Source organism: Bufo bufo, chromosome 4 (assembly GCF_905171765.1).
Source record: "Bufo bufo chromosome 4, aBufBuf1.1, whole genome shotgun sequence".
Lineage (NCBI taxonomy): Eukaryota > Metazoa > Chordata > Amphibia > Anura > Bufonidae > Bufo > Bufo bufo.
In genome coordinates, this window is record NC_053392.1 from 327,708,163 (window position 1) to 327,721,910 (window position 13,748).

General features: G+C 40.9%; 1 protein-coding gene across 1 annotated transcript in view; it reads left to right on the forward strand.

Moving 5' to 3' along the window:
* Positions 1–12,478, forward strand: part of GRIK2 (glutamate ionotropic receptor kainate type subunit 2) — a 1,085,136-nt gene extending 1,072,658 nt beyond the window's left edge. The window contains exon 16 of the mRNA XM_040428804.1: positions 12,314–12,478. Coding sequence (XP_040284738.1) covers positions 12,314–12,478 — 165 coding nt within the window. The remainder of the gene's footprint in view (positions 1–12,313) is intronic.
* The last annotated feature ends 1,270 nt before the right edge of the window (positions 12,479–13,748 follow it).

Consider the following 13,748-nt stretch of genomic DNA (forward strand, 5'->3'; position numbering starts at 1 on the left):
TACATTATTTTCTACTGCCTGAATAAAGACGAGGATTTTAGCTACCAAGAAAACGTGAGTGCTGGAACTTTGTTTTACCACTAATGCTATATAGGCTCACCTGCTTGTTCCGTGCACGCGGGTGATCCAGATGATTAAGTGAGCTGGACTTTCTCTATGCATAAGATCAGTGGCTAACCTTGCTCAATTTGACATTTGGTAAAGTGGTGTGCGACAACGGTGCCAATCTGCTAAGCGCACTGAAATAGGGCAAAATGACACCCGTGCCGAGCATGACACATGTCCTGAACTTAGTTGTGCAGTGATTCGTTGCAAAATACCCCGGCAGGCCAGGAAAATCTCTGACCATTTTAGAAGATCTTGCACGGCAATGGCTCGCCTTCCTGACGTTCAGCAGCGACACCACTTGCCAGTCAGACGTCTGATTTGTGACTGCCCGACGTGATGGAACTCCACCTTGTATATACTTGATAAGCTGCTCCAGCAGAAACATGGCGTTAACGACTACCTGTACGAACTCTGCGGCAGGACAGGTTCTGGAGAGCTTGTTTTTTTTTCACCGCGCCAGTGGCTGCTCATGTGCGACGCATGCAGACATCTGCGGCCATTTGATGAGATCACCAAATTGGTCAGTCGCAGCCAGGGCACCGTCAGTGACATCATACCTTAAGCCTTCTTTCTGTAGCGTGCATTGCGTCGTGCCATTGATCAAGCCGTTGAGGAGCAGGAGCTGGAAGATGAGGAAGTCTCAATGCTGAATGAATTCCCAGGGGGGGCTACTCCATCTGAGAAAAGTCAGCAGGAGTCGGAAGAGGAGTCAGAGGAGGATAGTGGCTGGGGGGAGGAGGAGCAAGAAGAGCAGGCTTTAAACTTTTCGGGGATGCCTGGTGTTGTCCGTGGCTGGGGGGAAGAGACCGAGGATGACATTCTCCTGGGCGATGAGCAGGAGCCTTGGCGTTCCACACTTCCAATTTAGTGCAAATGGGTGCCTTCATGCTCCAGTGTTTGAAGAGGGACCCCCGTATAAAAAGCATAACGGTCAAGGACCTGTACTGGGTGGCAACGTACTTGGACCCCTCGTACAAACACAAAATGGCGGACAAGTTACCAGCATCACCGAGGGCTGTCAGAATGCAGAATTTCCAGGCCTTGCTGCGAGAGATGCTGCATTCTGTTGTTGCGGGCACTGGCAGAGGAATTTCCACCCACGACGAAACAGGTGGAGGTTACCAATCCTACCCCGCCTGCAAAAACAGGGCGGTTTGAAGGTGTTTGTCACTTCGGATATGGACTACCTCACATTTCTAAAAATGATTGAGGCATGGATCTCGGAGGAATTCAACACCTGTGATGACCACATGTAATTGAATTTCCTCATGCCAGCCAACACATATCCGCCACCACCCAGAACAAAGAATGGTCCTTGCCTTATGTATATACAACTGCATAAAAGGCCTTTTATGTCAGGTGAATGCCTAATTTTTGGGGCCTATACTGGCTGACAGTTACATATGTATCCTGTGACCGCCTAATGTACCTCCAGCCACTGAATCCAAAGCTCTTTGCTGTCAGGTGAATGCCTATCGCCTAATTTTTGGGGCCTGTACTGGCCGACAGTTATATATCTATCCTGTGATCACCTAATGTACCTCCAGCCACAGAATCCAAAGATCTTTGCTGTCAGGGGAATTCCTATTGCCTAATTTTTGGGGCCTGTACTGGCTGACAGTTAAATTTTTATCCTGTGACCGCCTAATGTACCTCCAGCCACAGAATCCAAAGTTCTTTGCTGTCATGTGAATGCCTATTGGATACTTTTTGGGGCCTGTAGTGGCCGACAGTTAAATTTTTATCTTGTGACCGCCTAATGTACCTTCAGCCACAGTATCCAAAGTTCTTTGCTTAGAGGTGAATGCATATTGTCTAATTTTTGGGGCCTGTACTGGCCGACAGTTACATATTTATCCTGTGACCGCCTAATGTACCTCTAGCCACAGAATCCAAAGTTCTTTGCTGTCAGGTGAATTCCTATTGGCTAATTTTTGGGGCCTGTACTGGCTGACAGTTAAATTTTTTATCTCTAGCCACATAATCACACCCCTGTCTCACTCCTCTGCCTCTCATTATAGTGGCGTATGAACCGCATTTACCATAAGGACCTTCTAATGTCACAGGGTCATAGACTGTGCCCCCTTATACCCTGAATTGTGCCCTCTTACCACACCCTGTGCAGTGCCCCTAGTCATTCCCTGTACGGTGCCCTCTTATACCCTTTTATCCGGTCATGGTATGACGGTGTTATCCGGTCACTGTACAGAGGTGTTATGCGGTCAATGTATAGCAGTGGTATCCAATAACCGGATGGCCATAACTGTATCCTTTATCCTGCCCACGCCATACTTTTTTAGACCTGGCATGAACGGGAAAAATATGCAGATTGCGGTGCTAAGGACCTTTGCGCCACAATCTGTGTTAGAAATATGCCTAACATAGACGTATTTCTATATAATAAATGATCACCTAATTGTATTATTTTTCTGGGGTAGGGTTAATATCTTTATATTATATAGATTTTAGTGTATTTTACTGTGCCCTATATTTCCCAGTAGAAAATGATCCTTGGGAAACACAGTCCTCATCCCTTACCAACAGGACCAGGTAGCGCTCTGTCAGTACATGGCAGCCTCCCATCTCTGCCACGCTGCTCTGCTGTGTACTGGTGCTTATTCTGACACTAGGGGTGGGTTCACATCCTATTTTTGCCTTTCATTCAATGCATACCAAAAATGTATGCGTTAACAGATGCCTCAGACTGATGCTGTACAGTGGTGTACAGTTCTAGTGATGAGTGGGAGGTGCCATATTCGACTTCGACGAAATTCGCGAATATTCGCTTGAATATTCGTCTCATATTCGTCGAAATCGAATATTCGTCATTATTCTAGTTATCATGATAAATATGCGATTTAAATAATCGCGTATTGCGATTTTAACTTAACGTAACTCCCCTATTGGTTTGATATCTAGAATTAGTGAAGATGACGAACGAATATGACGAATGTATTCGTCATATTTCTCAAAACGAAGACAACAAAGTATTCTTTATCTTCGTTTTAGCTCCATATTCGTCAACTTCGCTAATTCTAGCAATCAAATAGGAAAGTTGACTAGAGACAGCTAAGTTTTTAATTCGCTATGCGATTATATTACTTTGCTTTTTTTTATAAATAGAATAATTATTATAATTATTAAGTATTATAATTATTTTATTTATTTAAAAAAAAAGCAAAGTAATATTATCGCATAGCGAATTAAACACAGCTGTCTCTATAGTCAACTTTCCTATTTGATTGCTAGAATTAGCAAAGTTGACGAATATGGAGCTAAAACGAAGATGGAGAATACTTTGTTATCTTCGTTTTGAGGAATATGACGAATACATTCGTCATATTCGTTCGTCATCTTCGCTAATTCTACCAAGCCAACCATAGTAAACCAGGTCTAAGTTGAAATCGCAATGCGATTACTTCAAGTTATAATAATCGAATTGCGATTTCAACTTAGAGCTGTGTTTCCAATGGGTCTGCTTGCTAGAATTAACGAAGTTAACGAATATGGAATATAGCAGTGCTAAGTTGAAATCGCAATGCGATTACTTCAAGTTATAATAATCGAATTGCGATTTCAACTTAGAGCTGTGTTTCTAATGGGTCTGCTTGCTAGAATTAACAAAGTTAACGAATATGGAATATAGCAGTGCTAAGTTGAAATCGCAATTCGATTAATTCAAGTTATAATAATCGAATTGCGATTTCAACGTAATTCTCAAATCCGACAGTACATTCTAGTATGGAGGCGTTCCCATGGTGATGCGGACGCTCCATGAGCACAGAGTCGGCAGAAGCGGCAACCGGCACTGACTGGAGCAGCCAGGAAGCCAGGAATCCTCAGGACAGGTAAGAACTACTTTTGGGAAGTGGGAAAGAAAAAAATATAACAATAAAAAATAAAAAATAAAAGAATATTTGAAATAGCAAATTTATAGTGCTATATTCAAAATATTTGCGAATTATCAAAGTGCCGATATTCGCAAAAAAAATTTGATATTCAAATATTCGCGCTCAACACTATACAGTTCCATGTTAAAAATTAAAAAATATGTTAACGTATGCATTTTTTTAAATTGACTCTGCAGGATACAAAAACGTTAAGTGCTGCACATTTGTATACATCAAACCGATAGGAAATTAAATTTCTCTAGGCTCCAGCAGGGCACATTTTTGAGAGTTTTACTTTAAGACGCATAATAATGACCCCTGATTAAAATACATATTTTTTTGTGGTAATTTTTGCTAATGACCCCCCCTCTGGTATATCATTGTCCATGTTGTGGGACTATTTTTGCACTTCTAGTAAGTGTTTGCTGGCTTCAATGACCTGAAGGTTTATCAGGTTTGCCTGCCATTAAAGTGAATGGTCCCACCGCAAACGCACGGTTCGCGAACATTTGATAGCGAACGTGCGTTCGCGAATCGTCCAGGACGGTGTTCGTCCATCACTATGGGTGACTTTAATCAAGAATTTATCTCGTGTTTTGTGTTGGAGGGTCTCCTTGCTCCGGTGTTTCTGGGTTTACCGTGGTTAAAGGGGTTCTGCAGTTTGTTTAAACTGATGATCTATCCTCTGGATAGATCATTAGCATCTGACCAGCGGGGGTCCGACACCCAGGACCCCTGCCGATCAGCTGTTGGAGAAGGCAGCAGTGCTCCAGGAGCGCCGCGGCCTTCTCACTGTCTACCGCTGGCCCAGTGATGTCATGACTAGTATCAACTGGCCTGGGCATGGCTAAGCTCCGTTCACCTTCTCAAACAGCTGATCGGCAGGGGTCCCGGGTGTCGGACCCCCGCCATTCAGATGCTGATGATTTATCCAGAGGATAGATCATCAGTTTAAACAAACTGCAGAACCCCTTTAAGCAAGCACAATCCAACCATCAATTGGCAAGCTAGACAGATTTTTGATTGGGGTGATTACTGCATTGACAATTGTCTGAATGCATCTTTTTCTGTTTTAACTACCAAGACATTACCTTCTTTTATATCTGATTTCGCTGATGTATTTTTTGAGTGGATGCCAGGATTTACCTCCGCATCGGGATAATGATTGTCCTATCAACCTAATTCCTGGAGCTATGTTGCCAAAATCTAGATTGTATAACCTTTCTGGACCTGAAAGACTGGCAATGAGAGAGTATATTGCCGAGAGTTTGGCTAAAGGACACATAAGACCTTCCAAATATCCAGTGAAAGCAGGGTTCTTTTTTGTTAAAAAAAGGACGGAGGTCTTCGGTCATGTCTGGATTTCTGTGAACTCAATCGGATTACTGTCCGTGATCCTTACCCTTTCTTTGATTCCCGATTTGTTTAACTAGATTGTTGGTGCCAAGGTGTTCTCCAAGTTAGACTTAAGGGGGGCATATAATCTGGTTATGATTGTGGCGAAACCAACCTCGCCACTGGGTTTTGGAGGGGCCTGGCTACTAGCCTCTTGCCCCAGGATTATGGGCCCTCTCATCAGCCAGGCCTCATTTGTTCACAAAGAACTTGGACTAACTTGAACTCTCACCCCCACAAATTAGATCAGGGTTCAAGTTAGTCCATTACGTTTGGTAATTGTATTTTGTGGATTGCGTCTCAGACAATGCTCATTGTGTTAGTTAATTGCGTCTCAGACAATGCTCATTGTATTTTGTTTATTGCGTTACAGACAGAGGGAAGGGGATTTTGTGTACAATTGCTGGGGAGGTTTGAATACTGTAAATGCATGTGATTGGCTGTTTTTACAAAACCCTGTGGGTGGTGGCCTTGTTGGAAGATGTGTATAAAATGCTTGTGTGTTAGAATAAAGTGGTTGCTTTTATACCTTCATGAAGTTTTGGCTCATGTTTGGGGAATGCGATAACTACACTCTTGTGGATTGCTATATCACAATACTCCCCTGAGTATAAGCTCTTGTAAGAGCTTGTTCATGGTTCCTGCTCTGTAGGAGAGGTTCACCCACTGGAAGCTGAAGCCCAGTCTTGGGTCCAGCGTGGGTGGAGGACGGTGAGACCCCAACCAAGCTGTGGCGGTTCATGGGGTCTGCAGTGCATACGGTGTCAAGTGGAGTGCTTGGAGTCCTCTGGAAGCACTAGGAGCATCTATCGACGGAGGTACCCGGTCGGGGTGCTAGGCGTTCCGTTACAATGATCAAGGAAGGGGATGAATGGAAGACGGCTTTTAATACTCCTGAGGGGCACTTTGAGAACCTGGTCATGCCTCTTGGGTTGACCAATGCTCCTGCAGTTTTCTAGCATTTTGTGAATTACATTCTTCATCACCTTGTGGGGAGGTTTGTAGTTGTGGATTTGGATGACATTCTAATTTATTCTCCAGATGTGGAGATAAATCCGGATCACGTCAGACAGGTGCTACAGATCCTAAGAGATAATAGATTGTACGCAAAATTAAAGAAGTGTGTTTTTTCTGTACCCAAGGTGCAGTTTTTGGGCAACCTGCTGTCATCTTCAGGTTTTCAAATGGATCCAGAGAAAGTCTGTGCTGTATTGGACTGGGATCGACCTGAAAATCTGAAGGCTCTTATGCGGTTTTTGGGGTTCATCAACTATTACCAAAAATGTATTTAGAACTATTTGACAATAGTAAAACCCTTAACTGACATGACTAAGAAAGGGACATATGTTTCAGTGTGGTCTGATTCAACGTGGCAAGCCTTTTCTGCGATTAAGGATTGTGTCTTCTCCGCCCCTATATTGATGCAGCCGGATGTATCACAACCTGTGGAAGTGGACACATCCGAGGTGGGGCAAGGATCAGTTTTATCGCAGGGCCTGTCACCTGGTAATAGGCGTCTATGTACCCTTTTCTCTAAAAATCTCTCTTCCCAGAGTAACTGGCCATGGTGTCATTGGTTGGAAGGGGTGATTCATCCAATCACGGTGTTCACAGATCAAAAAAACCTGGCTAACCTGGAGTCAGCTAAAGGACTGGACCCAAGGCAGGCCAAATGCTCTTTGTTTTTCACCAGATTCAATTTCACTGTCACCTATCATCCTGGGGTTAAGAACGTCAAGGCAGATGCCTTGTCACGTAGTTTTCCTGGAGTTGGTGATTTTGAAAATCCGAGTCCTATACTGTCGGAAGGGGTGGTGATATCCGCTCTTTACCCTAACCTAGAGGTGAAGGTGTTAGAGGCCCAGGGAGATGCACCAGATTCTTGTCCCTCTGGGAAACTGTTTGTGCCATCGGAATTGCGTCACAAGGTGTTTGAGGAACATCACTGTACGGTTCTTACGAGACACCCTGGGAGCAGATCCACTGCTGACCTCATCTCTCATAGACTCTGGTGGCCGGGGTTGTGTAAGTGTGTTGAGGACTATGTGTCAGCCTGTAGTACCTGTGCACACGCTAAATTGACACATACTCGGCCTTCCGGATCTCTACTTCCGTTGCCCATCCCGTCCAGATCATGGACTCCCTTATCTATGGATTTTATCACTGATCTAATGAGGGAGTATGTCTTTGTGTGCATTTTTAAAACACAAAATAAAATATTATTAGTAGTAGTAATAGAACAAATAAAACACTTTAGCATACTGTATTTTTATTAAGAACAATGAAATAGACAGAATATTTACTCCTAATTGATTGCACCTTTTGCTAACTCTATAATGGGAAATAGGAATGTTTATTATACTCAACGAATACAGTAAATCTCATGCTGATTCTCTTTTCAGAGTAGGTTGTCAAAAATTATTTGCTTTGTCAACATTCCCTAAAATTTTGGTTACTGCTTTTGGCTTTAAAAGACTCGATTGAAAATCTCCAACTGTGCAGTACATCATTCAAATTCCCAGAAGGAGCATCCTGTAGAGACAGAAGCTTATTAGAAAAGAAACCCACAGGAGGGCCTTATATGCATTCAGGGCTAACTTCAGTCAAAATGGAAAGCATTTTGATTGATGTATACTATAAAATGTGAAAACATTGACCTCTAACACAAGCTATAAGCTTCAAGATTACTGCCATTATTGCTTTAAGACATTTTAACAAGGTTTCAAACAATATTTGACGTGCAATGCTAGAGGTAATGAACTTCTGAACAAACCTTGCACTTTCATTCTGAATTTTAAAAGTGTCTTTCAAAGAAGCAGTATCAAAGGGCAAAGCAAAAGATTCAATTTATTTAAAGTGAATGACTAGAGATTTCTTTTTTCAACATAAGAAATATAATTTGTGTTCCATCGTGAACCTTTGACAACTCTTTTTTGTCTTGTCTTGTCTATTTATTAGCCTTTTTCTTCTCCATTTATTTACAACAAATTGTTCCATTATGAATAAATGCATGATTCAAAATATAATGTAATCACTGGCACATAATTTATTTAGCTACAAATTCTCAATATGATTGTTGTCCTGGTAGAAAGAAAAACACATTCACAGGAATTTTATAGCAACGCTTCAAGGTGCTTAGCGACACATTATTTAGGGTTGCAAGGAATTGCAGAAATTGCCTTCAAAACTTGCAGATATAAAAATGACACTGTTAAGCTGGAACATCAAAGCTGAAAGATCTTTCAACCTACATACTGCAGGGAAAACATAATCTCATACTTTTCAGAATGAAACAAATAAGAGGAGCCAACAGTTCTGAATATAAATATACATTAAATTTTGTTTATAGCATAACTCTGAAAGTAACACTTATGGCCCACGGTGGAGACTTTGCTATTACTGTCCACATATTCCCTTCACAATTATTAATGTGGTTCATGTCATGTATCAGTGTAGATTTGAGATACTTTATTAGCTCTGGATCCATAGTCGCTTGAAGTTGTCTGTGATTTACAGTATAACTGGGTTCTAAAAGTTGGTCTGATAGTTGTTACTCCATTCGCCATACAGGATAAATACTTTTATATTTTAAAGGAATGAAGTACTGAATAGTTGGAGGATAGGTAAGGATAGGATAGGTCATCCCTTTTATAGGGATGCTTTCCATTTTGACTGCAGTTAGCCGTGTATGCATATGAGGCCCTCCTATGAGTTTCGTTTCTAATAAGCTGCTCTATCGGATACTCCTTTTGAGAATTTGATGATATACTGAATAGTTGGAGGATAGGTCAGGATAGGATAGGTCATCTCTTTTAAAGAGGTCTACACATAGTAGAATATTGATGGCCTATCTGTATATTGTACAGTGGTTATTCTTGATATTGCAGCTTAGACTTATTCACTTTAATGGGACTGAGCTTCTTATTGTTATGTCCCGAACTATTCGCCTGCGAACAGTTCCCCGCGAACATAGCTTGTTCGTGTTCGCCGTGGCTGGCGAACATATGCGATGTTCGGTCCGCCCCCTATACATTATCATTGAGCAAACTTTGACCCTGTACCTTACAGTCAGCAGACACATTCCAGCTAATCAGCATATCCTCCCTCCCAGACCCTCCCACCTCCTATCAAAAAGCAAGGACAGCATCCATCTTAGATTCATTCTGAAGCTGCAGTGTCACAAATTTGACTAAGTTGTAATCGCAATGCGATTAATACAGGTTATATTAATCACATTGCAAATTCAACTTAGAGCTGGGTTCCTAATGGTTGTATTGCTAGAATATAACGAAGATTGAGAATATAGTGCTATATTCGTTATATTCGTCAATTCTAGCAATACAACCATTAAGAACTCAGATCTAAGTTGTAATCGCAATGCGATTAATACAGGTTATATTAATCGCATTGCGAATTCAACTTAGAGCTGGGTTCCTAATGGTTGTATTGCTAGAATATAACGAAGATTGAGAATATAGTGCTATATTCGTTAAATTAGTCAATTCTAGCAATACAACCATTAGGAACTTAGCTCTAAGTTGAATTCGCAATGCGATTAATGCAGGTTATATTAATCGCATTGCAAATTCAACTTACCACACTCTGCATCAACTACGTAATTTTCCATGGGAGTTTTGCCATGGATCCCCCTCCGGCATGCCACAGTACAGATGTTAGTCCCCTTGAAACAACTTTTCCATCACTATTGTGGCCAGAAAGAGTCCCTGTGGGTTTTAAAATTTGCCTGTCTATTGAAGTCTATGGCGGTTCGCCTGGTTCGCCCGTTCGCGAACATTTGTGTAAATTTGTGTTCGCGACATCTCTACTTCTTATCTCCATGGGGGAAGCTGCCTCAGATGCTGTGGTCATAACTGACCACAACAGCTGAGGGGGTTAAGTGTCTGCAATCATCTTTATCACTGTTTTCAGACAAATGTACAGTGGGGGTCTGGAAGAGGTTAAAGTCCTTTCTGGTTACCATTATGGTATACTTTCATTTTTTCCTTTTTGTTCATAGTATAATATCATAATATCATTAAAGGGAGTCTGTCACCAAAATATGATGTTATACACAACTTACATGGCTCTCTAGAACACCTATCCATGATTCTAATGGTACCTTTGTAATTTTCTTCTGAGTTTCACCCGCAGGAAAAACGCAGTTTAATCCATATGCAAATGAGGGCTCGCAAGTGCCCGGGGCGGCGTTCTGTGTGTAGGAGCCCAGGCTGCTCTGCCTTCTTTTTACATTACTCCTCCCAGCCTCTTCCTTGGCCTGCCCTGCAAGTCCCTTGCGTCATCCACAGGACCGGCCGATATCCCGCGCGTGCGCAGTGCACCGCCGGCGCGAGCATGCGCACTGTGATGCCAATTGTGGGCACGGCATCGCTACATGTAGTGCGCATGCGCCGGCTTCCAGTCTTCCTGTTTGCTTCTGGTCTGCCCCCTAGTCACTGGTTTCATGCCTGTGCTGGCGCATGCGCACTACATGTAGCGATGCCGTGCCCACAATTGGCATCACAGGGACTTGCAGGGCAGGCCAAGGAAGAGGCTGGGGAGGAGTAATGTAAAAAGAAGGCAGCGCAGCCTGGGCTCCTACACACAGAACGCCGCCCCGGGCACTTGCGAGCCCTCATTTGCATATGGATTAAACTGCGTTTTTCCTGCGGGTGAAACTCAGAAGAAAATTACAAAGGTACCATTAGAATCATGGATAGGTGTTCTAGAGAGCCATGTAAGTGGTGTATAACATCATATTTTGGTGACAGACTCCCTTTAACAATGGAAACGGCTATGCATATTAGCAATTTGTATGCAGTATCATTTTGCTCTCCACTGTAAATTATTTTATACAGAATACGTATATCCTCTTAGAGAAGACTAACCCCTTATTAATTAAGTATATTGTTACATACTGTAGTACAATTGAAAAAAAGACATAAGCCCATCAAGTTCAACCAGAGGATGGGAGAGGATGTGAATTAAGTGAAGGAAATAGAGAAACCACAATTGTACCCATTTTCATGAGCTTTAATGTCATTTAATTCTAAGAATTCATCTGTGTTGTTTTTAACCATTAACTGTCCCCGCTGTGACCATGTCCTAAGGTAGACTATTCTCAGATCGACAGTTCTTATGTTGAAGAAACTTTATTGTCACTGGAGACTGAACTTCTCAAGATGGTTGAAGTGCCCACTTGTCTTTTGAGTGGATTTTACATGAAACAACTTGTCCCCATATTTTTGTATGGACCATTTATATAGATTAATCATGTCTTCTCTTTAACACCTCTTCTCAAGACTAAATAAATTTTATTATTTTCATATTTTCTTTTAACTAAGATCCTTCATACTTCTTACCAGTTTAGCCGATCTTCTTTGTACTTTTTCAAGCTCCAAGGCATATTGGCCCTCTTCTTTTTTAGTGGACCACTCTAGACTATATTTGAAAGGAATCATCTCTGATAATTAGCCACTTTCTAAATTAACAGTTGTATGCAAGTACAGAGTCAGAACATGAATTCAGTGCTAGAAATAAAGAAATTATTTGCCTAGCAAATATGAAAATGTGCAAACTACAAATGTTGTTGGATATGCTTTCCAGGGAACATATGTCTGAAATGCATTTGCCTACAATGTGCATCACCAGGCACTAGTTGGCAGATAAATAATTTTAGTGACAAGGTGAAATTTTCAATGAGCTTTCACAGCTTGATAAGTCATTTTAATTACTATGTGATGCATATTTAAGTGACAGCAGTTTGTTGGAAGCTTCAGGCAGAAACATGGTAAATTTGCAGGGTTGCTTAGCTGACATGCTGCGCCAAAAGAATAAATCTTTAATAGTTTATACACCCCCATATGAACATTGCTTGCAAATTTGCTTTTAAACAAAAATATTATTTATGTTTGTATTTGCAGAGATCCTTCTGTAGCGCAATGGTAGAAGAATTAAGGATGTCACTAAAGTGTCAACGACGGTTGAAACATAAACCGCAGCCTCCTGTAATAGTGAAGACAGAGGAAGTTATCAACATGCATACATTTAATGACAGAAGATTGCCAGGAAAAGAAACAATGGCATAGAGCTGGGTGTCAGGCATCCCCAAGCACAAACTGTCAGCTTTTTGTTTTATTTTTCCAAACAACTCTGCGAGAATGTTTCCTGTGGAAATATGCAACCTGTGCAAAATAAAAATGAGTTACCTCATGTCACTATATCTATGAACTTTAGACTTAATCTGATCCATCAGACTAGAACTGAAACAGTCATGGATAAATCAAGAACTTCTGCGGAGGTTGATTATTTTTTTTTTTTCTTTAAGGAGTCCACCATTCTTCTGAATGTAAATGTGTATGTTTTGTGGTTGCTTTACAAGGTTCCAAATGAGAAAAGGATAAAAGGTTATTTTGGAAATTTACATTATCAAAAGAAATAAAAACAAAAATTAAATACAAAATAACCATTGAAGAATGAAATCATAAACTGTATCTAAATGACTGTATGTTCTTTGCATTTCTTTGGCAAAGATAAAGGGAATTAGGTGGTTTCTTATTACTTGCCCAACACAAATGTCCAAATCCATTCTTAAGTTTAAATGGCAACATTACAACATGACGTCATTTTAATTCATCACTTTACATGATTATACAATCAAAACCAGTATCAGAAGATTCTTAAATGCTTTGTGGACTCTGTGTTTCACTGTCGTAAATAAAACAAAATGTCAGTAAACAAGGCAATAATTGTATTGTTCAATTCAACTACAGTAGAGTGCAGCATTTCTGTGTGCAGAATGTTTATGGTGAGACATAGTTAATATGGAATACAGAAGATTAGCTCATTGCTTATTGAAGAGAGGGAAAATGTGATTTTGACAAACAGAATTCATCTTTGAAGCTATGGATTTTTACAAATAATAAGTCCCTGTTTCCTTTTGAACCCTACTGAGCCTTGGCAGTTCCCTCCAACTGTGGAAAACATATGGGCCTCTTAAAAGAACTTTCCACAGGGAGCTTTAAATGGACTGCATTCATTAATACAGTCAGTGTTAAATGAACAAAATCCTCGAGCAATTTTTATTTCAAAAAAATGTTCAGGTTTATTTGTGGAAATGCAAGATTTCTATAAAAATAGTTTTTGTATGGAGATTTTTGTAATACTTTTTATCAACAAAGTCCAAACATACGTTTCTTCTGTCAGGGGTGTGATGCCAAGCATAAGCGGTAGTGTGTGAGCACCACCAACGTTTGGTGAGATTATTTTTATCAAAGTCAAATTCAAAATAAAACATTTATTTTCAAGGTCAGTATTGCTAGTTGCACTACCAGCACTGCTTCCCATGCCATACCCCTG